The following is a 24,580-nucleotide window of genomic DNA, read 5'->3' as shown; positions in this document are numbered from 1 at the left end:
GTAATTTCACTGGGGGAGCATTTTCTTCTGCCAAGCCCTGGGACAGGGCTAAAACTATCTAGGCCCACTCTGCTTGGTGAGACCATGTTCTGGACACAGAGGCCCATCCTCTGATCTGGAATTTGGGGCTGGGGGCTTTGGGTGCTTGGGAAAACCATGGAAATTCTGGGTCCCCCTGAATGCCAACTTGAAGGTGCCAAGCTATGGTCCTTAGAAGGCCTCTGGGAAGACTGGCTCAGAGCAGGACTTGGTCTCCTCCAGCCCCTACCTCCCAAAGCATTCCTGGGGAGCCTGGGCTCTGAAACCACTGAGGAATCCATTCCCTGGGCCAGTACAACCTCCTCAGTAAGCTTGCTACTGGAGTCCTCAGAAGGGTTGGAGCTGTGGGTTTGGTGGAAAACGGGATGGGGGCATAGCATTGACCCCCACCCCAGGAAGAAGCCCACCCACCCTAGCCCTGCCAAAGAGGAGGTTTCACAGAAGTTCAGCCATCAAAGCACTTATGATAGCTTTTAGCAGAATCCAAACCATGCTATATCCTGTCCTTTCTCCTTCCTGCCTTTGCCTGGGTCACTCCTTCCCTCTGGAATGACCTCCTTCCACTCAGCTGGTGGAACTTCTCACTTCCAAAGCCTGGACCAAATGCCACCTCCTCCATGAAGCTTTCCTCGGTTTCTCCCCGGAGATGCTCCCTCCCTCCTTTTGAATCCTCAGTACCTTTGATGGGTCTCACTAGGTCTCTTCCATCAGCCTTCCCTGTGAAGCCAGGACCATCACCCTTGCTCACCTCTGTGTTTTTAGGGAGATGGGTAACCTCGTCTAGCATCTCCACTGAATGTGTCTTGTGTCCGTGGGCTTCTGTCACCCCAAAGGGGGCAAGGGACCTAACCTGGTTGCTGTGACCCACAACATATTCCAGGATGTGTATTCTGGAAAGACCAGTTGACTGTTTCTCCTGAGGGCCTCCTCTGAAGAAGTGATAGCCCACCACCCCAGGGCTGCCTCTAGGTTGAACATTCAACCCTGACATCCCAGCAGCCATTTCCGGATTCTGTTCCTCCTCGCTCATTCTCTCGCTGACAAGTGTCTTAGAGAAGAGCATATCGTTTGATCTGGGTGGGGTGAGGGGTCAAGCGTGGAGCAAAGGGAAGGCAGGGCCTTTGCACACTTTTGCCAGGTCACTCCCCACTTAGTGAACTAGGTCAAAAGCAGCCAGTCCTCCTGGAGCCCAACAGGGGATAAAGTAATGGGGACGTGCCCACCCCTAACGATCCATGTCCAACCGGCAAATGTCCCAATGACAGTATGGCTTCACACAGCTGGGAGACTTCAAGTGGATAAAGTGCAGTGACACCCAGATCAGTCTGCACTTGTGCATGTGTGTTAAGTTGCTTCAGTCTTGCCCGACTCTGTGTGACCCTATGGACTGCAGCTTGCCAGGTTCCTCTGCCCATGGGATCCTCCAGGCAAGGATACTGGAGCGGGTTGCTGTGCCCACTCTCCAGGGGATCTTCCCAGCCCATGGATTGAACCCACATCTCTTATGTCTCCTGCATTGGCAGGCTGGTTCTTTACTACTAGCGCCACCTGGGAAGCCCCCAGTCTGAACACAGCAGATGCTAAAAACAGAGACAGTTTTGCTTCCTTGGCTAGAAGCTGAGGGAGGAGGGGGCAGGACTGGGAAGACTTAACACAAGAATTAAAAGGAGAAAACGTCAGGCTGCAAAGGTTAGGACCAAGGGCATTCCCTGCCATGGCAGCTCAGCATCTTCCCTGGGGACACAGAGCCCCACCTGGTACCTGTCACTTGCAGCTGGTTTTGGCAAATACTCCCTAACTAACCAGCTTTGGCTTAACTACCAGCATCTGCTATGAAGCCAGAGGTCCTGGGTAATAATTTCACTGGGGGAGCATTTTCTTCTGCCAAGCTCTGGAGGAGGACACCACCCCCTAATTGTAATCTGGAGCTTCAGAGCGAGGCTTTGCACTAGCAATGCCATGTACTTGGCCTGACAACCTTCATTGCCAGAGTGCTCCCCACTTCTTGGCCTGGTACTGATACGCCAAGTGTCAGTCACCCCCAGCCCCTGACCCAGGCTTTGCCAAAGGTCCTAAGTCCTTCCCACGCACCTCGCAGATCTTCTCTAGAGACGGAACAAAGAAGTCATCACACACTATGGCCAGGGCGTAGAACATGTACAGAGCCTGCAAAGGAAACAGGGAGACAGCCATCAGCCAGGACTCCCGCCAGCAATGGGCGTGGCCAGGAATCCATCACACCCCAAACCAGCCTGCTTGGGTTAGGAAAATTCCAGCACCACTGGGGTGTGCTTTTCCTCAATCCCCTCACTGGCAGATGGGGCCCAGACAGGAGAAATAACCTGCTGAGCATCAGACGGGACTAAAAGTCAGTCCACAAGGTCCTGTGTGCCTTCCTCTCTTCTTAAACAAGCAACCCTTTCTCACCAACACACAAGTAGGCCCTCGACAGGCAAGATCCAAACCTCAAGGGCCGAGAAGGCAAGCATTTAAAACCATCATCTTAAGAGTTTAAAATAAGCATCATCCTGATTTCCCCTCTTAGAGTTCTAGCAAAGGCATCATTTCCTGTCAACAGCTGCCCACCTCCTGCCAAAACAGACAACTTGAGGCCCAGCATTTCCTGGGATGCTGCTTGATGTTGGTCCAGGTTAAAATACATGAGCCACTGAACATTGGGAGGCTCAGGGAAAAGAATCCGATTCTAGGGCTGATCCTGGGAATTTTTTGCCGTGTGATTTTGGATAAGTCACGTCTCCAAGTTTCATTTTCTTCTGTTTGATGACAGAGCAAGAACAGATCAGTAGTTTTTAGATGATGTTATCTGCAGAACTCCTCTCTGACCTGTCCACCCAACATGACTTTACTGAGCTCATCTTGTATGCCAGGTACTATTCTAGCCATTAGGGACAAGGTGACAAGAATGCCAGGAAAAGCATCTGCCTCTTTGTGGGGCACAAATAGGCAAATAAAGTATCTATAATGGCTGGGAAACAGCACATGAAAAGGTCTTGAGGCAGGAGTGTGTTTGATGCATTTGAAAAACAGCAAGGACACTGGTGCAGGCAGAACAGATTGAAAGTAAAGTGGAAAATGACTAATGTGAGATTGGAGGGAGAGGCAAGGACCAGAATCTATGGAAAGGAGATGGGATTTTATGCTGAACACCAGGAAGCCATTTTTTTCTTCAGAGAAAAAGCGATATGAATGCCCTATTCACAAAAGAAGGAAAGGCTGGGCTGCTTCAGCTAAAATGGTGTGATATTCCAACAACTTTACAATTAATTGCATGCATGCAGGCATGCTCAGTCGGTCAGTTGTGTCCTACTCCAGGCTCCTCTGTCCATGGAATTTTCCAAGCAAGAATACTAGAGTACGTTTCCATTCCCTACTCCAGGGGATCTTCCTGACCCAAGGGTTGAACCCATGTCTCTTGTGCCTCCTGCACTGGCAGGTGAATTCTTTACCAACCCATCTATCAGGGAAGCCCACAAATAAAGTGGAAGATCTATCAACTGTGACCACAACATCCAAGGCAAATGTGTTCTGGAGTCCAGCTGTGGCTATCCCTGAATTTGACTCAGTATATTTTGGGGGGAAACAAAAAGAAACAAATACCAGGGGTGTGGGAAATGTGGGGAGAGAGAGAGAGAGAGACAGGAGACCCTGCTACAAATCTCAGGATCCCAACCTAAATTCATATGCTCAGAAATTAGCCTCTACAGCATTTCCCAGGCAAAGAGCTTCTGGTTCCCCCGACGTCTCAGAAACACTGGAGAGAAAAGGGGGCCAAGATGGCACCACTATTTCCTTCACTTGGGTGGGAAGTTCTGAGAAGCTTCTTAGTGCTACAGACAAAACCTGGCTCCAAAGCTCAAGTTTTTCCTTGCTCTAAAGAAGGGCTCAGCAAACTTTTTCTCAAAGTGTCTGATGAGTCTTTACAGGCCATACAGCGTGTCATCACTCTGCTGCTGTAGAAGAAGAGCAGCCACGGACATGAGGGTGCCAGGGGGCCAGCATGGAGAATCCTGCCCATGGCAAAGGTCATGAGGAAAAGGGCCTGACAAGCACAAAGGCAGGATCAGGCCTCAGGGGCCCCCCTGGACTTTCTCAAGCATCTACCCCCAAATCCAGAGTCTGCCTGCTTTACTGTGTTATGCTTTCCACCAACTCCTCTGACATTAACAGGGGGCTGTCTCCCCCCACCCACCCCCCCACCTTTTTCTGGAAAAAGTTAATTTAGAGCTTTTAGATAATAAGTCTCCTGGACATAATAAGAGTGTTTCTATCCCAAAACCCCTCTGATGGCTTTCTAGCCTGCCTGACAGGTTTGTCCGGACTCTTACAGTTGCACATGTGAATGTTTACAGCCTCCCAATCGCGAGAGGCACAGGAAGCTTCAAATATCCTAGGAATGTAGGGGCTTCCGAGGAGTCAAAATCATTAGAATAGGACTGATTAAGGGTTTCATTGTTGAGCCAATACTTGCTGCCAAGTTTTCATATCTTTTATTTGTTGATATAGTTGGTATGTAGAAAAAACAGATAGTAGCCCTGGCATTAGCAACATTAGATCTTTAAGTACTTTCTTTGTTATAACCCACTGCACCTTTGTTCTACAGGAATGTAACTTTATTTAGTACTTTGAGGGTGATGCAGATTAAAGAAAAAACACTTCAAGGGAAAATGAGTTTTCTGGTTGATAGACATTTATCTAGGAAGAGAGCCATAAAAATGTTAACAGGCTCCCTGGCCAGAAGATGATGTAAAACCACCTAAGACCTTTTGTATATGGGAAGGTATGCAAAAAGAAAGTCTGGCCTCAATAAGGGTCAGGACTGCTGCCCCTGCAAAACTCTGCATATTCCATTATTTCTTTATGTACAACTTGGGGTATATAAGCTGCATTTGAAAATAAAGTTGTGGGTCTTGCACTGATGCTTGGCTCCCCCATGTCGTTCTTTTCTCCTTTTTCAGGTTGAATTCCTGTCTGGAGCACAGAGGCTCTCTGTGTCTACATATTTGCCCTGGCTTCTAAGACCCTGTTCCCAAGGCGGGGCACCCTCCACTATTCAAGTGGGCGCCAGTGGCCTACATAGATGGTGCAAGCCCCTTGTCTTGGAGTTTTCTTGGTCTCCTGTGTAAACCAAGGAATACAGCCTCTTTTCTCCTCTATTTTCTCTCCTCTCTCTCACTACACTATTCTCCCCTAATCTCTCTTTATATCTCTAAATAAATAAATCTCTTCTCACCGACTCCGTCCCCGCTTCGAATTCCCTGGATCCACCGGGGCTGGACCCCAGCATGAGGGTGGTTGCCTACCAATAAAATTATTTATAAAAACAGGAAGTGGGCTGGATTTTGTTCTCCAGATGTAGTTGGGTAGTGCTTGCTCGGAAAGGGTTCCTGCAAAATTCCCGAGGACCTCTCAAGTTTAGGAAAAAGGCTTTGACAAGACATTGGTGAGGCAGAGGGACAGATTGTGGGACTAACTGGTCAAATCCACATCCCCTCAGTGAACAGGGAGGGCAGGGGAAAGCCAGAGAAACTAGAAAGATAATAACTCCATTTGAGAAATAATACACAAGACTGTCACTTGAAATTTGCCTACAATCTTCATTTTCATTAATGGTTTATCCCATTAATTAAAACTTCACTCACCCCTTATTCTCAGGTGGCTACTATCTATATGAGAACCCCAGCGTTCCCTTGCTTAATTATCTCTTGCAAAGAAGAATACTTGGTTGGGTTTAAATATAGAAGCAGATGGTGCTGAGCGGCCAGGGAACCACATCAGGAGGAACATTTGCTGTGGTTGATCCAAAGTAGAAAATTAAACCCTGAGCGCTTTCATTTCCCTGCATCAGACAACGAGGCTTGCAAACTTTTTCTATAGAGAGACAGACAGAAAATCTTTTTTGGCTTTGTGGATCCCAGAGTCTTTGCCACAACTACTCAGGTCGGCCAGTGAAGCAGAAAAGCAGCCACAGATGATATACAGATGAATGAGAATGGCTCTGTTCCAATAAAACTTCATTTATAACTATGGGCAATGGCTGTGGGCTGTAGTTCGCATGCAGAGAAGAGCAACTATTACATATCATTTAGGTTTGAGCCCACTATGCCTTTTTGAACTGCTTCTCGAACTCTGCTGCTGCTCACCAGGCTCATTTAATACTGAGGAAGTTTGAGAAGAAGGGCACCAAAGTCTCAAACCGCAGTTATGTCAGGACAGTAAAACGTGGGGGTGGGGCGGGGTACTGGAGAGCATTATCCCATTCCCTGCTGTGTCTGAAGGATATGACCCATGTTTGCTTGTATTTCCACATCTGGGGAAGAGATGCTGTCACTCCCATTTTATAAAGAGCAGAAAAGGAAGCACAAGAAGACGTGAACCTTTGTCCTGGCTCTGGGGCCGTTCACTGTGTGACACTGAGCAAGTCACTTCACATCCTTAAGACTTCATTTCTTTGTGGGTAAAACATGTCCAGGACCTGTCCTCAGAGGGCTCTTATAAGAACACGGTGAGATCTCTGACACATTGTGCTCTGCAGACAGGCTTTCCCTGCCGGAAAGTGAGGGATGTCCCACCCCAAGAGGGCCACTTACACCAAGAATATGCAGCAGGACGGCCCCGTGCTGTCGCTCGTTGTTGGAGAACAGGTCTGTGGGGAACTCGTGAATTGCTGGAAGACAAGAGAACAGGGTAAGGTGTTAGTTATCAAGGAGTGTCCCTAGGGTTTGGCCATGGAACTGTGGAGGCCCCTGGTGTTGGACCTGGGGAGAGACTGGCTATTTCTCCTGTTTGTGGCAGATCTGAGCTCTTAGGAAAACATTGCTGGATACAGATTATCCAGATATTTTCTACCTTAGAGTTGACCATGGCTTGTATATCCCTTGCAATTAAAAAAAGAGAGCATGAAACATATCACAACCGCTGGGATGGCTATAAACAAAAAGACAGATAAAAACAAGTGTTGGCAAGGAGGCTGGAACCCTCATACATCACTAGTAGGAATGCAGAACAGTGCAGTCACTTTGGAAACCAGTCTAGCAGTTCCTCAAAATATTAAACAGAGAGTTTGACCCAGAAATTTTACTCCCAAGTATCTTCCCAGGAGAAATGGAAAACATACATTCACACAAAACCTGTACATGAATGTTCACAGTGGTATTATTCATAATAACCAAAATGCAGAAACAACCCAAACATCTACCAACTGATGAGAGGATAAAGCATGATACATCCATACAAATGGAATATTATTTGGTGATAAAAAGAAGTACTGATACATGTTACAACATGGAGGATGCTTGAGAACATTTTGCTAAGTGAAAGAATTGTAAGCAGTCAGTCACAAGACTACTTATTGTATGATTCCATTAATGTAAAATGTCCAGAAGAGGCCAGTCCATAAAGATGGAAATAGATTAATGGTTGCCCAAGGCTGGAAGGCATGGTGTTTGGGGGATGACAGCTAAGAGGTACTGCATTTCTTTCTAGGGTGATGTTTGCAGTGATGCTCACACAGTTCTAAATATGAAAAGCCACTGAATTCTGTGTTTTAAACAGATGACCTCTATAGTATGTGAATTATATCTCAATAAAGTTGTGACCCCAGGTGGCATTAGTGGTAAAGAACCCACCTGCCAATTTAGGAGACAGAAAGAAACTTGGGTTCAATCCCTGGGTCTGGAAGATCCCCTGGAGGAAATGGCAACCTATTTTAATATTCTCGCCTGGAGAATCCCACAGATGGAAGAGCCTGGCAGGTTACAGTCCATGGGATCGGAAAGAGTTGGACACAACTGAAGAGACTTGGCACAAAGTTGTTCCCAAAAAAGCATAAAAAAATCGAAAGATGCCAAAGAGGAAAATCAGAGGATGGTTCCTCATTCTGTCAAAGGATTCTGACCGCGTTCCTAGCAGAGAGCTTTCCAACTGGCTTCAACGCACACTCAGATCTGTTACAAACACAATCCCCACCAACAGTCTTGCTGAGGCTGGAGACCGTTGTCTTGCTCTGAGCGGGCTCTGAGTTCACATGGCCGAGTTCAGTTCTTAGCTCTAATATTTACAGGCTGGGTCAACAGGGACACGTCCCTTAACTTCCTTGTGCCTCAGTTTCTTCACTAGTAAAATGGTGAGATTAACTTTAATAATGTGCCTTAAAGTGTTTCAAGCTCATGGTGAGCTTCAAACCGGCACCCTCACCCCAGGATTCTGGAATCCTCTTCCCTCACCACTGTCAAGTCAGAGCTGAGACGCAGCTCCACGAAGAGAAGAGGCCGGTGTCGCTTCAGAGCTCAGGGACAGGTGGCCTCTTTGCAAAGACCTTCCGGTCTGGAGCCATCAGCCCCTTCTCCCACCTTCTCCTCCCACCCACAATGCATCTGTCACTCCAGGTGGGGAAGTGGAGATCCCAGAGAGGTCAAGTGACATTGTCAGGGATGGGGATGGCACTGTGGGCACCAAGAAAATCTGTCCCCTGCTGAGCATGCATTCAGCAGAACCACACAGAGCAGGAGAAATGGTCCATGGGAGGCAAGGCTCCAGGTAAGCCCTGGAAGGGGAGCTGAAGCCAAGCTGGAACAAGGAGGAGGCGGGGCTGGGAGCACCCTTGTCTCCTGACCTCTCAGCACCCCGATGCCAGGTACACTTCCACCAGTATAGGCAGCATCTCAGGTCACTGAGCACCATGTCATGCACCTTTCTTTGGCCCCAAGAATGCCCCTGTGGGGTGGGTACCAGCATATCCTCTGGGCTCACGCATTCTGGACTGTGGGGGGAGCCCCGTGAGGCAGAGAGCCCTCTGCTTTGGGAATCAAACACTCAGGATGCAGGTTCCGTTCCCGACATGCCCAAGTAGCCTGAACAACTCATCTGCTTCTTGGCCTCAAAATGTTCACCTGCAACGGAGGAATAACTGTTTCTCATCATCCAGTCAATCCTAAAGGAAATCAACCCTGAATATTCATTGGAAGGACTGATGCTGAAGCTAAAGTTCCAATACATTGGCCATCTGATGCAAAGAGTTGACTTGTTGGGAAAGATCCTGATGCTGGGAAAGATTGAAGGCAGGAGGAGAAGGGGGCGGCAGAGAAAGAGATAGTCAGATGGCATCACTGACTCAATGGACATGAGTTTGAGCAAACTCTGGGAGATAGTGAAGGACAGGGAAGCCTGGCATGCTTCAGTCTGTGCGATCACAAAAAGCTGGACATGACTTAGTGACTGAAAAACAACCGCCCCCAATGGGTGACCAACAGGTAAGTATCCTATCAATGTCATTTCTGCAGGTTCTCCATCAGACACAGCCACATCCCCATATCCTCATCACTGGTCCTCATTGATTCAGCTGTACTGGAAGCTTCTGAAAGGCATTGATCCACACTGTCCTGGCACACAGTAGGTTAATAGACCTTAGCAGTCAATTGAAAAAACAATGCTAAAACATTTGGTTGGCCAAAAAGTTCATTCAGGTGTTTCCATACCATGTTTCTGGTATGTTTGAGTTTCTGGAAAAACCCAAATGAACTTTTTGGCCAGTCCTATATTAACAAAAAGGGCTTCCCTCAAAGCTCAGTTGGTAAAGAATTCACCTGTAATGCAGGAGACCTCGGCTCAATTCCTGGGTTGGGAAGATCCACTGGAGAAGGGATAGGCTACCCATCCCAGTATTCTGGCCTGGAGAATTCCATGGACTGTGTGTCGCAAAGAGTCAGACACAACTGAGTGACTTTCACATATTAACAAAAATGACAATGTACATCATCTCATCCTGTTAGAACGCTTTCATTACTCTTGCAAACCTCTTAAATACCTAGAATGATACCTCTTCAGGTTCAGAGTGGACACTCAATAAATGCTTGCTCAGTTGCTCACTCATGTCCAACTCTTTGCGACCCCATGTACTGTAGCCCACCAGGTTCCTCTGTCCATGGAATTCTCCAGGCAAGAATACTAGAGTGGGTTGCCATTTCCTTCTTCAGGGAACCTTCCCAACCCAGGGATCAAACCCATGTCTCCTGCATTGCAGGCGGATTCTTTACCCACCGAGCCACCTAGGAAGCCCCAAATGTTTATTATAAACTTCCAGGATAAAAGTCCCTCCTCTGTGAATATAATTTGGCTCTAAAAGTGATGGGTTTTCCTTTAAAACAAAAAAAATTCTGCTTTTTAAGATAAGTCTCCCAATAAAACCTAGAAAACATTATTAGCTCCCCCAGATATTCAGAAAATGTTCCCACTTTAAAACAAGCAGCATTTAATGAAATATAGATTCTTTCACTTTTTCCCCCTGTAATCAAACTTCTTTAATAGAATTGCTGCTGTCAGTTCAAGGGCAGGAGTCTGCTTCAAGGCTCAGCTCAGAGATGGAGAATTATAGAGGGAATAACTTGGCATTCTTGCGTCCAGGATCTTGTTTCCAGGAGAAATGGAACTGTCTGGGATATAAGGGCAGATCAAACAGACATTTCTGCCGTGAAAATGAGTCAGTTTTTGATTCTCCAAACCAATGATTTGTGAGCTGGTGATTTACCCAATCCTGGGCACTCTTTGAGAATTAGAAACAAATAAGGCTGCCTTTCTGCTATAAGGACATATCATCTGGGCTCCAGTGGGGAGGGGGATGTGGGCTATAAATGACTTTGTCCTTGGTGAGAAATGGCTTCTACTAGTTCAGCCGCGGAACCTTGCTCTGTGACCCTGTGCATATGCTGGAGGGCTGTGGAGGGGAGCGAATGCCATCATGGCCTGAGTTCTGCCAGCAGAGACAGAGTAACCGGCAGAGCCACCAGCTGCTCATGACCCATCGCCCTCTGTACCTACCCAAGTCTTCTGGACACACCCCGAGCCCACGAGGCAGGCGCCACAGCCACAAATGTCCCTGTTTTCCAAATAAGACTCAGCAGGGCAATGATCTGTTCAGGGACCACATAAACCAGGACTTAGCATGGAGACCCTCTAACACAGATGGAAATCACGCAGTACCAGGACATGGAGACTTCACCTGGGTCCTGATTCAACTACCCATCGGCTTGTGGAACCCTGGGCAAGTCATTTAACCCCTCTGTCCTTTCCGTTTCTTCTGTGGCAATCTGCTACCACACGAGGGGGTGAAACAGTCATTGTTACTCTGTGTGGCATGCCCTGGCATGGATATCAAAGGCTACAAGCAGGGAAATGGTCGCCCTACCCTCCCCAGTTGGTAGCTGGTAACAGGGACCCATCCACTCCCCAATTCAAGAATCAAATCCTCTAGAAACTGGCATATGGGGGAGGGGGGACGTGTAGCGGCCACAGAGCCAATGTGTTAATAACAGGAACTCCATCCCTCCCACCTTTGTCATCAACAGCAACAATTTTCAACTGCAGGCAGGCTACAGCTGCTCAGGGCTTAGTCTCCAGAAGCAGATAACTTGCAGGTTTCAGGGAGTGTCTCTGTTCTTCGTTACCTATATGACCTTGGGGAGTTGTTGAACACCTCCTCACTGTGACCTCATCTCTAAGTGGGATGCTACAGACCCTGCCTGCCAGGCTGCAGTAAAGATTAAGTGATACAGATAATGTATGCACGGCACTTAGCCCAGCTAGGCTGCCATCACTCTGAGGATCACTGATGGACAGAATCCTCCCTCCACACCAGGTCGGTCCCCACTGATCCAGAGGACGAGCCTTGGCTTGTGAAAATCAAAGAGAAGACAAAGCCAGCTTAGTGGGGCAAAGGGTGAGCATGATTAGACTGGCCACATTAGGATCTGAATGCAGGTGCAGTTTAATCCCAGCTTCCTGAGAAAACCTTCTTCTCCTCTCTTGGGCTTGCTGGGATCACGAGCCCCCGGCCACGTTCAAGGGCAGGACGCCTGCATGTCTGAGAGGGGGCTGCGCCTGCCCTACCTGATCAAATCCCCACCAGGGAGAAGGGAGGAATCAACAGGGCACACACAAGCAGCTTTTGAGGTCATGCCTAAGCCTTTAAGCTGCAGAAATCTGGGGGTGGTGGGTGTGGGGAGGGGGAAGAGATGTGTCTGCAGGTGGAGCGGAGCTCAGAACACTGAAGATGATTCCAGCACCGTCCACACTGCGGGGTGGGGGTGGGGGAGCTGCCAGCGACCCAGCAGCCACTCCCGACCCCTCTCAGAATTCTTTCCTGTGGACCTCAGTGCCCATAATTGGTTTCTCCATCACTCTTGGTTTTGGACACCCCCTCCACTGTGTGCAGGGGGTGGGGGGCGAATAGGGCAAGAGGTCTTTCCTGTCAGTTGCCTTCCTAAACACTAGAGCTTTACCCAGGCTTCCCAGGTGGCACTAGTGGTAAAGAACCTGCCTGCCAATGCAGGAGACATAGGAGACTCGGGTTCCATCCCTGGGTCAGGAAGATCCCCTGGAGAAAGGCATGGCAACCCACTCCAGTATTCTTGTCTGGAGAATCCCATGGATAGAGGAGCCTGGCGGGCTACAGTTCACAGGGTCACAAAGAATTGGACATGACTGAAGCAACTTAGCATGCCTGCAAACATTGGAGGGAAAACCATAAGGCCCCAGGGGACATCTGCCAGCCCCTCCCCAACAAAAGCTACCAAGTTCTTGAACACAAATCAGACCCCTAGGGCACAGCTGACCTTTTTTGTTGACACACACAGTTAGATGGGTGATGCCATTATATTTCAGAAACCCTGAATTCATGTTGCCCTTTCAAAGCTCTATACTTTGGCTGACATTGCTGCTAGCTGCAAAATGTATGGATTTGTTTAACAAGTATTTACTGAGCCCCCACGTGGCAGGTATTGGACTCTCTGGGAGCAGGCGGATGAGGTCCTAATGCATCTACGAGCATCCTCAGGCCCGGCAGTTCCTTTCCTTGGAGGGCGATGGGACTTCTGGAGAAAGCCAAAGCTACTCAGAAAGTGACTGGTTAGCAGGATGGCAAACACCCTGATCCTGAATGAGTACAAGTCAATACACGCTTCTTGAAGTTGACTACACGTCAGGCACCAGGCTAGTGCTGAGCCTTGAGGATGGGCTCTTAAGGGTCTGGTGGGAATTGGACAAGTGAACACATGATTGAGAGACAGTAAGGCTTGCTGTGATAGTGAGGAAGCCAGGGGTTACCGACCTGGGGGAGGTGGGAAGGGCAGCAAGCCTGTGGAGAGAGTGATGCCCATGTCAAGTTTCTCTTTTGTTGACCAGAGGATAATTGCTTTAGAATGTTGTGTTAATTTCTGCTGTGCAATGTAGTGAATAAGCTATTGCTAAGTCGCTTCAGTCATGTCCGACTTTGCTCGACCCCATAGACGGCAGCTCACCAGGCTCTGCCGTCCCTGGGATTCTCCAGGCAAGAACACTGGAGTGGGTTGCCATTTCCTTCTCCAATGCATGAAAGTGAAAAGTGAAAGTGAAGTCGCTCAGTGGTTTCCGACTCTTAGCGACCCCATGGTCTGCAGCCTATCAGGCTCCTCTGTCCATGGGATTTTCCAGGCAAGAGTACTGGAGTGGGGTGCCATTGCCTTCTCCGATATATATACTGATATCCCTTCTCTCCTGAGCCTTCCCCCATCCCCTCCCCATCCCATCCCTCTAGGTCATCGCAGAGCACCGAGCTGAGCTCCCTGTGCTTCCCACTAGCGATCTATTTCACACATGGTAATGCATATGACAACACCACCCTCTCAGTTCATCCCACCCTCTCCTTCCCCCACTGTGTCCACAAGTCTGTTTTTCACATCTGCATCTTTATTCCTGCCCTGCAAATAGGTTCATCAGTACCATTTTCCTAGATTCCATATATATGCATTAATATACGATATTTGTTTTCTGACTTACTTCACTCTATGACAGATTCTAGATTCATCCACATCACTACAGCTGACTCAGTTTCCTTTCTTTTTATGCCTGAGATAGCATATTGAAAAGCAGAGACATTATTTTGCCAACAAAGGTCCATCTAGTCAAGGCTATGGTTTTTCCAGTGGTCATGTATGTGAAAGGTCAGGGCAAGGTCGGGCGTGTTGAGGCATGCCTGGGCATGCCCGGGCATGTCGGGACATGTCCCGGCAGAAAGCCGCAGACAAGCCCCGAGGCGGGCCGACAACCAAGCCGTCCAATCAGGAGCCGACACGGAGCCCTCACCGTCCAATCAGGAGCCAACACGGAGCCCTTGGACACCAATCACCGCTGAGCCCGTGTTTTCTTCCTTATATGGGAGCCCGGCCCGGGCTATAAAACCCTTCCCCACCCCTCATACCTCACAGATTCCCTTTGCTTCGAAGACCCCCTTCACTTCCTTGCTCACCTGCCCCCGGGAGTTCTGCCCGAGAGCGACCACCCAATAAAAGGCCCTGATCAACGGTCCATAGGGGTGGCTCTTTATTCCCATGGCGTTTCTTACATCTGGCGCCCAACGTGGGGCTCAAGGTGAGGGCCTCCGGCACTCGCCATTGAGGCCCCCTCGAGCTCCACCGCCGCGGTAGCTCCCAGACCCAGGCGGCTGATCAACCCCCCGGACGGCAGGATATGGGGTAAGTCCCTTCGGCTTTGGAGCCCGCCCTCCCTGGCGACCACCTCCTAGGGCCCAGTAATGGGTGCGCACTTACTGGACCCTCCCGGTCACCAGTTCGTAAGGGAGATGTCCCGAACGGCTGTGTAGACCTCCGGCTTCGGCCTCCGGCTTCGGCCTTTCCGGTCCCCCAGCTCTGGAGGAAGACGTTCCGAACGGCTGCATGGACCTCCGGCTTCCCTTGGCACCCGAAGACGTTCGGGCAGTGGGGGTTGCCTCCACGCTCTGTGGTCGCCATAGGATCGACGGCCTCCAAACCTAATCCCCGATACTCCACCCCCTTAGAGTGCCTGCTGGCTAACCTGCGGACCCTAAGACTAAAGGGATATATCCGCTCCAAGCAGCTCACTTTTCTGTGTTCACAAGCCTGGCCTCAGTATCCCCTAGATAATGGCTCACAGTGGCCAGCCACAGGGACATTTGACTTTGACGTCCTCCGTGATTTAGATAACTACTGCCGGAGAACGGGAAAATGGTCTGAAGTCCCCTATGTTCAGGCCTTTTGGGCGTTGCGCTCTCGCCCTACCCCGTGCACCACGTGCACTCCCCACCAAATCCTGCTTATCATGGCTCCCCCGATTCCACCCTCCCGGGCCAAACCAGCTCCTCCCATCTCTGAGTCCTCTGCTTTCTCTGTTCCCCCGGAGGATCTGGTGGCCCCTCCTCCCTATACCTCTCCCACGGCCCCTACCCCTTCCACTCTGGTTTCTACTACCTCTCCCTCCACTCTGGACTCTCCTACCTCCGCTCCCGCCCCGGAGACTCCACCACCGGTCCCGGATCCTCTGGCCCTTAGCCCTATCTTGTATCCTCCTCTTCCCCCCGTCACTCCCTCCGCTTCCCCGGTTAGCTCCCACACTCGTTCCCACAGCAACCCTCCGGGAGCCTCCCTTCCCCCTCCCCCAGCCCCACTATTCCCTCTCCGACAAGTAGCCTGAGCTGAGGGTCTAGCCCAAGTCCATGTCCCTTTCTTCCTCCAAGACTTAACACAGATTGAGGCCAAACTGGGTTCCTTCTCCTCCAACCCCACTCAGTACATTAAGCAGTTTACTGGTCTGACCCGTGCCTACGCCTTGACATGGCAGGACATATATGTCATCCTGGGGTCTACCACCACCCCCGAGGAGAGGCAGGCCATCTGGACGGAAGCCAAGGCTCAGGCCGACCAGCGGCACTATGCCAACCCCTCCCCCGAGCGCCCCCCGGGGGCTCAGGCGGTTCCTGACACTGACCCTGATTGGAACTACCAGGAAAGGGGTGGCGGCCAGCTGCGAGTATGCTATATGATAGAGTGTATCCTCGATGGGATGGAAACGTCCTCTCATAAGGTTGTAAACCTCCTCAAACTAGATGAGGTGACCCAGGGGCCGGACGAAAACCCAGCCATGTTCCTTAATTGGCTGACCGAGGCCCTCGTCCAATACACCAGGCTGTCCCTGGAGTCCCCCATCGGGGCGGCCACCTTGGCCAATCGTTTTATCTCCCAGTCTGCCCCTGATATCCGGAAAAAGCTGGCCAAGGCTGAGGACGGCCCTCAGACCCCTATCTGAGACCTGGTAAAAATGACTTTTAAGGTCTACCATGCCCGAGAGGAAACTGCTGAGGCCAGTCGAAAGGCAAGGCTCAAGCAAAAGGCCGAATTTCAGGCAAGCCTCCTAAACCAGCAAACCCAGGCTTTGGTAGCGGCCCTGCGGCCGGCGGTGGGCTCGGGGCCCCCAAACCCCCCTCCGGGGGCCTGCTTCAAGTGCGGCCAAGAAGGGCACTGGGCCAAGATGTGCCCCAATCCGCGGCCTCCTTCCAAGCCGTGCCCGTTGTGCAAACGACGAGTACACTGGACTGGTGACTGTCCCCAGGCCTCTCGGGCCTCGACCTCTAGGGGCCGGGGACCAGAGCGCCCCAGGGAGACCTCCTGCCCTCCTTCGGCTTTGGAGCTGCTGAACTTCGATGGTGACTGACGCCGCCCAGACTCGGGGACCCCAATAACCCAAGCCGAGCACAGGGTAACGCTCCAGGTAGCGGGTAAGTCCATCAATTTTTTGGTTGATACGGGGGCTACCTATTCGGTCCTTCCCTCTTTCGGAGGTACTTCACGTCCTTCCCAGGTTTCGGTTATGGGCATTGACGGCCAACCCTCGTGTCCGCTCCAAACCCAACCACTATCCTGTCGGTTAGATTCCTGTCTATTTACCCACTCCTTTTTGGTCATCCCCTCCTGCCCTACTCCTCTCTTGGGAAGAGATATACTTGCTAAGCTGAAGGCCACTCTTCAGCTAGCTCCAGGATTGGCTCCCATGTCAGGGGCCTTCCTAATGCTACTTGTTGACCCTCCAACCTCTTCTGTTAATCCTGAGGTCTGGGACACCCGAGTCCCGGTGGTGGCTCGGCACCACCCTCTGGTCCTCATCCGGCTAAGGGACCCCACCTATTTCCCAGCCCGGTCCCAGTTTCCTTTGTCTACTCGCAACCTCAGGGGGCTAAAGCCCATCATCGACCGTCTCATGGGACAGGGTCTCCTGATCCCCACGACCTCCCCCTGTAACACGCCTATCCTCCCTGTTTGGAAGGCTTCAGGAGACTACCGGCTAGTGCAGGATCTCCGCCTGATCAACGCAGCTGTGATCCCTGCCCATCCACTTGTCCCTAACCCCTACACCCTCCTTTCTTCCATACCTCCTCAGACCTCTCATTTCACCATTATTGACCTCAAGGATGCCTTTTTTACCATCCCACTCCACCCCGACTGCCAATTCCTCTTTGCTTTCACCTGGACTGACCCTGACACCCAGCTGACCACACAACTCACATGGACCGTACTCCCTCAGGGGTTCAGAGACAGTCCCCACTACTTCGGGCAAGCTCTGTCCCGGGACCTGGCCAGGTGCTCGCTTCACCCTAGCACCCTCCTCCAATACGTAGACGACTTGCTCCTTTGCAGCCCATCAGAAGAGACCTCCCGACGACATACAACTCTCCTCAATTTCCTTGGTTCCCAGGGTTACAGAGCCTCACAATCCAAAGCCCAACTGACTCGGACTTCTGTCGTCTATCTGGGTCTCCAAATCACTCTGACCACTAAAGCCGTGACGGCAGACCGGTGTAGCCTCCTCCGGTCCATTTGCCCTCCGGCCGACGGAGACCAGATATTGTCCTTCTTAGGACTGACGGGATTCTTCCGACACTGGGTCCCAAATTGTGCTACCCTGGCCAAACCTCTATATTCGGCAGCTAAAGAGACTCCCACAGGGCTGCTGTCTTCCCGCACCGAAGTGACTCAGGCCTTCCACGCTTTACGCTCAACCCTATTGGCTGCACCCCCTTTCTTTCTCCCAAATCCCAACTATCCGCACCATCTATACTCTGATGAAAAGGGAGGGATAGCCTTTGGAGCCTTGGTGCAACCGATTGGCCCCGAATTGCTGCCTATTGCTTACATATCCAAACAACTTGACCCCACAGCCAGGGGATGGTTCCCCTGCCTGCGGGCACTAGCGGCGGCGACAACGTAGTACGCCGATGCAAAAAAGCTGATTCATGGCCAACCCCTGACCATCTTCTCACCTCACCGTCTTGGTGACCTTTTAGCCTCTAGATTTCTTTCTGAACTCAGCGAGTCCAGGCTCCAACAATTTCACCTGGTATTCCTGGACAATCCTCAGGTTTCCGTGGGCCACTCCCCACAATTAAACCCGCTTTCCTCGCTACCCTCACTCTCTCTCTCCTCAGAACCCCCAGCCCATTCATGCTCGGAGGTCCTTGAGTCCCTTATGCAACCACCCCACAACCTGTTTTCCAAACCTCTACCAAATCCAGAGCTAACTTTGTTCGTCGATGGGAGCTCAAAACGAGACCCCAGTGGACACCGAAGGGTGGCCTATGCTGTGGTAACCACCCGGGAAGTCCTAGAGGTTCAGCCCTTGCCACCCGGGACGACTTCTCAGAAGGCTGAACTAACAGCCCTAACTAGAGCCTTACACCTAGCAGAAGGAAAAAGGGCCAATATTTACACAGACTCCAAGTATGCCTTCTTGATTGCCCATTCTCACGCGGCAATCTGGAAAGAACGGGGCTTCCTGACCACTAAAGGATCCCCCATTTGTAATGCCCCCCACATTACTCGACTGTTAGATGCCTTATCCCTGCCCAAAGAGGTCGCTATCATACACTGCAAGGGACACCAGAATACTCATGACACTGTCGCTCTGGGTAACAATATGGCAGATCAGGTGGCTTGACAAATTACCTTACAACAAGCCCCCGAGCCCCTGCTGCCTTTGAGATCCACCCTCAACCCAGATTATTCGAGCAAGGAAGCCAGAGCCTTGCTGGCGCAAGAAGGGGCTCAGAGGCACCCATCAGGATGGATACTACTCCATGGTAAACCGGTGCTTCCTGAGCGCCAGGCTAAGACCATAATATCCCAAATCCACAATACCCTCCACATCGGACCAAGAGCTCTCTTTTCCTTTCTCAGCCCTGTCTTTTCTCCCCTACATCTCAGACAGACCATGTATGCCGTCCACTGATCCTGCCTAATATGCGCCTCCACCTCTCCTCAGGGAGGACTCCAACCCCCACAGGAGACTCACCAGTTGAGGGGACATATGCCCGGGCAGGACTGGCAGATAGACTTCACCCACATGCCCAGACATCGAACCTACCGCTATCTGCTGGTCTTGGTGGACACCCTTTCAGGATGGGTCGAGGCCTTCCCCACAGCCCGGGAGACGGCAGCGGCGGTGGCGGAGGTCTTGACAGCCCATCTCATTCCCAGATTTGGGTTGCCAAACTCTCTCCAGTCTGACAATGGGCCGGCATTTATCTCGCAGATCTCTCAGCAGGTGGCTGCGGCCCTGGGTATCGGCTGGCATCTCCACATCCCCTATCGGCCCAATCATCAGGCAAGGTAGAGCGGGTGAACAGCATCATCAAGACACATCTGACCAAGCTTGCCTCAGAACTGCGGCTGTCTTGGGTAGACCTCCTTCCTCTGGCGCTCACTTGCATTCGCACCACACCACACTCCAAAACAGGTTTGACCCCTTTTGAACTGCTCTACGGCAGGCCCTATCTCCTGCCTCACCTCCCCGAGGGAGAGGCTCCCCCACTCGCAGGGTACCTCCCCCTCTTCTCCCTTCTACGATCCTTGCTGAGGGAACACGCAGACTGGGTCCTGCCGCAACCGACAGACGACGAGGGGCCCACCCGGCCTCTGGCACCAGGAGATCAGGTACTGCTAAAAACCCTGAGTCCCCGCCCACTACAGCCTCGCTGGACAGGACCCCATACTGTAATCCTCACCACTCCTATAGCAGCCAAACTCCTGGGACACGAGCCCTGGTACCACCTGACCCAACTCAAACGAGCTCCCCTGGGTCTCCCAGAGACAGGAGTGGCCCCGGCCCCGACCCCTCCTCCTGATCACTCCTACCACTCCACCCTCACGGGGCCGATGAAACTGACCATTACCCGAACCCCTCTGTCGCCGATTCCTGAGTGACTGAGAGAGCACCGTCCAAATCTTTTATTAAGGGGGGACAGTCTGGGGAGGCCTCTCACTGCACAGCCTGTTCGTTGGTGCTGCCTCCTGAGTCCTGTGGAGACCTTTCTGTCCCCAGGCTGAGAGGGCTGGGCTGCCAGAGGCTGAGGGCGGGCCACACACCAGGAGGGGCACGCCTGACACAGGAGAGGGTGTGCAGAAAGAGGCAGCAAAGAACAGGAAAGAGACATGGAAGAAAAGGCATCCAAGGAAGAAAGAATCGAGAAAGAAACAAAGGAGAAGGGTAGCGAGAAAGGAGGGGAGAGCAAAAGCGAGAAAGGTAGGGGTAAGAAGGGAGGAGAGCAAGGGAAGAGAGAAGGAGAAAGAGAAGGAAAAGTGAGAGAAAGCAAAAGAAAGTCAGAGAAAGGAAAGAGAAAAGGAAAAGTGAGAGAAAGCAAAAGAAAGTCAGAGAAAGGAAAGAGAAAGAGCTGAAGAGCGAAAAGGAGAGGAACGGAGGAGAGAGAAATAGAGTGGCGGAGAGAGTGAGGGAAGGAAGAGGAAGGAACGTAGAGAGGAAGAAAGATACTGAAAGAGTGAGGGAAGGGCTGAGGCGGAGGAAAGAGAGACAGAAAGAAGTTAGAGAGTGAGACAGGAGAGAAAGGAGAGAGCAAGGCAGAGAAGAGGGACAGAATCGAAGGAAGAGAGAGAGGGAGGCTCAGCAGGGCTGGTTCAAGTACTGGTTCCAGAGCTCCCCTTGGCTGACAACTTTGCTATCCTCCCTAATGGGACCACTCATCATTCTTCTGCTGCTCCTGACTTTTGGGCCCTGTATCCTAAATAAGCTTTTGGCCTTCATCAAACAACGGCTCAACACGGTCCAGCTGATGGTGATGCGACAACAGTACCAAGGGCTTCCAACAAGCACTCCGTGGCAAGATTAATGGCAGACGCCCCCTGTCATCCCGGCCATATCCTACCCCTCGTCGCCCCCGTTCAGCAGGAAGTAGCCAGAGAGAATCGGTGCCCCTTGTCCTATATCAAAAAGGCCGGGATGAAAGGTCAGGGCAAGGTCAGGTGTGTTGAGGCATGCCTGGGCATGTCGGGACATGTCCCGGCAGAGAGCCGCAGACAAGCCCCGGAGGCGGGCCGACAACCAAGCCATCCAATCAGGAGCCGACACGGAGCCCTTGGACACCAATCACCGCTGAGCCCGCGTTTTCTTCCTTATATGGGAGCTGGGCCCGGGCTATAAAACCCTTCCCCACCCCTCATACCTCGCAGATTCCCTTTGCTTCGCAGACCCCCTTCGCTTCCTTGCTCACCCGCCCCCGGGAGTTCTGCCCAATAAAAGGCCCTGATCAATGGTCCACAGGGGTGGCTCTTTCTTCCCGCGGTGTTTCTTACAGTATGGATGTGAGAGTTGGACTGTGAAGAAAGCTGAGCACCGAAGAATTGATGCTTTTGAACTGTGGTGTTGGAGAAGACTCTTGAGAGTCCCTTGGACTGCAAGGAGATCCAACCAGTCCATTCTGAAGGAGATCAGCCCTGGGATTTCTTTGGAAGGAATGATGCTAAAGCTGAAACTTCAGTACTTTGGACACCTCATGCGAAGAGTTGACTCATTGGAAAAGACTCTGATGCTGGGAGGGATTGGGGGCAGGAGGAGAAGGGGACGACTGAGGATGAGATGGCTGGATGGCATCACTGACTCGATGGATGTGAGCCTGAGTGAACTCCAGGAGCTGGTGATAGACAAGGAGGCCTGGCGTGCTGCGATTCATGGGGTCACAAAGAGTCAGACATGACTGAGCGACTGAACTGAACAGAACTGAATATTCCATCATATATATGTACCACAATTTCTTTATCCATTCATCTGTCGATGGACATTTAGGTTATTTCCATGTCCTGGCTACTGTAAAAAGTGCTGCAATGAGCACTGGGTACATGTGTCTTTTTGAATTATGATTTTCTCCAGAGTCAAATTTTGAAGGCTGTGTTACTGACCTCCAAAGTTCTTTAATCTGCCATGTCGAGTCCTGAGAAGATCATTATTTCTGTTTTGTTGATGAGGAAATTGAGGCTCCGAGAAGCTACAGGAGTCACCTGCAGTTGTAAAACCACTGTTTGACACAGGAGAGAGAAAAACCCAGGCTGGGAACCCAACCAATACCAGGTTATTTTCACCTAAACATTTTGCCCACATCTCAGAACTGAAGTCTCCTTTAACCAAGGAGCAGACTCCATACTTCTGGAAGCTCCATGGGCCACGGGAAATAGTCGTGCTCTCAGGGAACTCTGTTCAGGGTTAGGACAGCCTGAATGGGAGGGGAGTATGAGGGAGAAGGGATACATGTATATGTATGGTTGTGTCCCTTTGCTGTGTACCAGAAACTATCACATTGTTAATTGACTACACTCCAATATAAAATAAAAAGTTAAAAAAAAAAAAAGTCATGCTCTTGAAAAGAGAAATGCATATTGCCCGTCTTAGGTCAATTCCACTTAGAGCCCAGGGCCTGCCCATGCCAAGGTCTAGCCCATTAGTCCATGGATCCAGGGGAAACCTATCACTCATCTTCCTTGACTTCCTTGAAACATTTAGTAAAACTGACCACTTCCTATATGTGTGAATGAACACATATATGAAGGTATGAATGAATATATGTGTTATCTATCTAAACATCCATCCATCTTACATCCAGTAAAATTCATTCATTGGGATGTGCACTTCTGTGCATCCTCAGGTCTCTGAGACAGAAGAGTCCCATCACCCTCAAATTCCCTTGTATGGCATTTTTATAGTCAAGCCCTCTCCAAGCCCCAGCTTCCAATGTGTTGCCTTTTCTAAAATGTCATATCAATGGAATTACGGAATATAGTCTTTTGGGTCTGGCTTCTTTCATGTAACAAAATGCACTCAGAGTCACCCACACAGTTGAATGACTCCGCCTTTCTGCAACATTCTCGCTTAGATTCGTTGACCCCACACTCTCTTCACGTGCACACAGTCCTTTAGAGGGTCCCTTCCTCTGTGGGACCCCAAATGCGGGGGTTCTAGGGGCTTTGTCCTGAGCCCTCTTCTCACCAGGTGACCTGGCTTTGACTTTCGGATCTCTGCAGACTTCTTCCAGATCTGTCTTTCCTGAGCTTAAGACCTAACATACCCAGCTGGCAACTGCACATCCCTCCCTGGTCACCTTATAAACACATTAAACCTGTCTGCAGCGAATGGCCCACCCTTCACACTGGTCTGGTGCCATCTTTGATGACCTCCTCCTCCCTCATGCCCTGTGATGGGTGGATAGGCCAGTTGGCACTCAGCATGCGTTTTGACTTCCTTCCATGAGCCTTCCCATCCAGGGCACTAAGTATGGGGGTGCAAGCCACGTGCTGCATGGTTACACATGCTAGTCCTACTTCCTGTTCTGTGGAGCCTGGCCAGCCTTGCAGCTAGGGTTCTGATTAAGAAGTATGTTCTGCCAATCTGCCAGATTCAGAGGGCAGAAAAGAAGTGGAGAGGCTTCCTCTGGTAACCAAAGGTTTGGAGACCCAAGTGTTGAATGGCTCTCCTGACAATAATACCTATACTTCCCCATTTGAACATACGATGTTCGTGAATTTGAATATTCCATTTCCAATTCCTGTTTCTTTGGCCCTTCCTGCAATTTTGTAAGAACCTAATTCCCTGAATTAAATTCCTTTCTGTTGAAAATGTTGAGAATGGTTTCTATTTCCTATCCTAAAAGCTAATTTTGCCTTCTTTGGGCCAATTCTCCACAATCATACTTCCAAAACAGCTCTTGAGTTCATCAGCTTCCTCATCTCCAGTGTCCGCATCCTCTCTGGCTGGACCACCGAACCCGCCTCCTGCCTGACCTCCTCACATCCATTCTCAACGTGCTCCTTTAGGTTTTCTACACAGCAGTCAGATAAGCTTTTTCACATGCATCTATGACTTAGAACTCCTCAGTGGTTTTCAACTCCTCTGCGGATGAATGCCCAGGACCCTCTCAAGGTCTTCAAGGCCCTGTGTGGTATAGCCCTGACAGTTTCATCAGTCTGCTCCATTCTGGCTGCACTGGGCGCATCTGTGAACTGCCAGGTCCTGGCACAAGGTATGTGTGTGTGCGTGTGTGCAAAGTCGCTTCAGTCACGTCCAACTTTTTGTGACCCCATGGAAACCACAGCCCACCAGGCTCCTCTGTCCATGGGATTCTCCAGGCAAGAAGACTGGAGTGCGTTGCCACGCACAGGGTAGGTATTCAGGAAACGCCTGCTGAGTTACTAGTATTTGGCCATCCACTTCTCTTCTGACATGAACCCAGGAGCTGCTAGGATGGGCTTTGCCTGGAGGGATGACCAGGAGATGGTGTGGCTAGCTGGTCTCCTTTCCCAGTTCCTGGCTTTCCAAACTGCTGCCTGGATGCTGTGCCATGATCCCTGATGGAGCGTGTTGGACAAAGATGTGCTCCCATTAGATGTTGATCTTTCTTAAACCTTCT

The 24,580-nt window shown here is 50.7% G+C and overlaps 1 protein-coding gene across 2 annotated transcripts in view; it reads right to left on the bottom strand.

The window, feature by feature from the left end:
* The window catches only part of SLC24A4 (solute carrier family 24 member 4), a 186,982-nt gene that overhangs the window by 52,605 nt on the left and 109,797 nt on the right, over positions 1 to 24,580 (bottom strand). For both annotated transcript variants that reach the window (XM_069558914.1, XM_069558915.1), the window contains exons 3-4: positions 6,648 to 6,724; positions 2,131 to 2,205 (exon numbers count right to left, since the gene is read on the bottom strand). In XM_069558914.1, the coding sequence (XP_069415015.1) occupies positions 2,131 to 2,205; positions 6,648 to 6,724 (152 nt within the window). The remainder of the gene's footprint in view (positions 1 to 2,130; positions 2,206 to 6,647; positions 6,725 to 24,580) is intronic.

This window comes from Ovis canadensis, chromosome 18, assembly GCF_042477335.2.
Source record: "Ovis canadensis isolate MfBH-ARS-UI-01 breed Bighorn chromosome 18, ARS-UI_OviCan_v2, whole genome shotgun sequence".
Classification (NCBI taxonomy): Eukaryota; Metazoa; Chordata; class Mammalia; order Artiodactyla; family Bovidae; genus Ovis; species Ovis canadensis.
The sequence above is the reverse complement of the archived record's forward strand: the minus strand, read 5'-3'. Positions and strand labels throughout refer to the sequence as shown.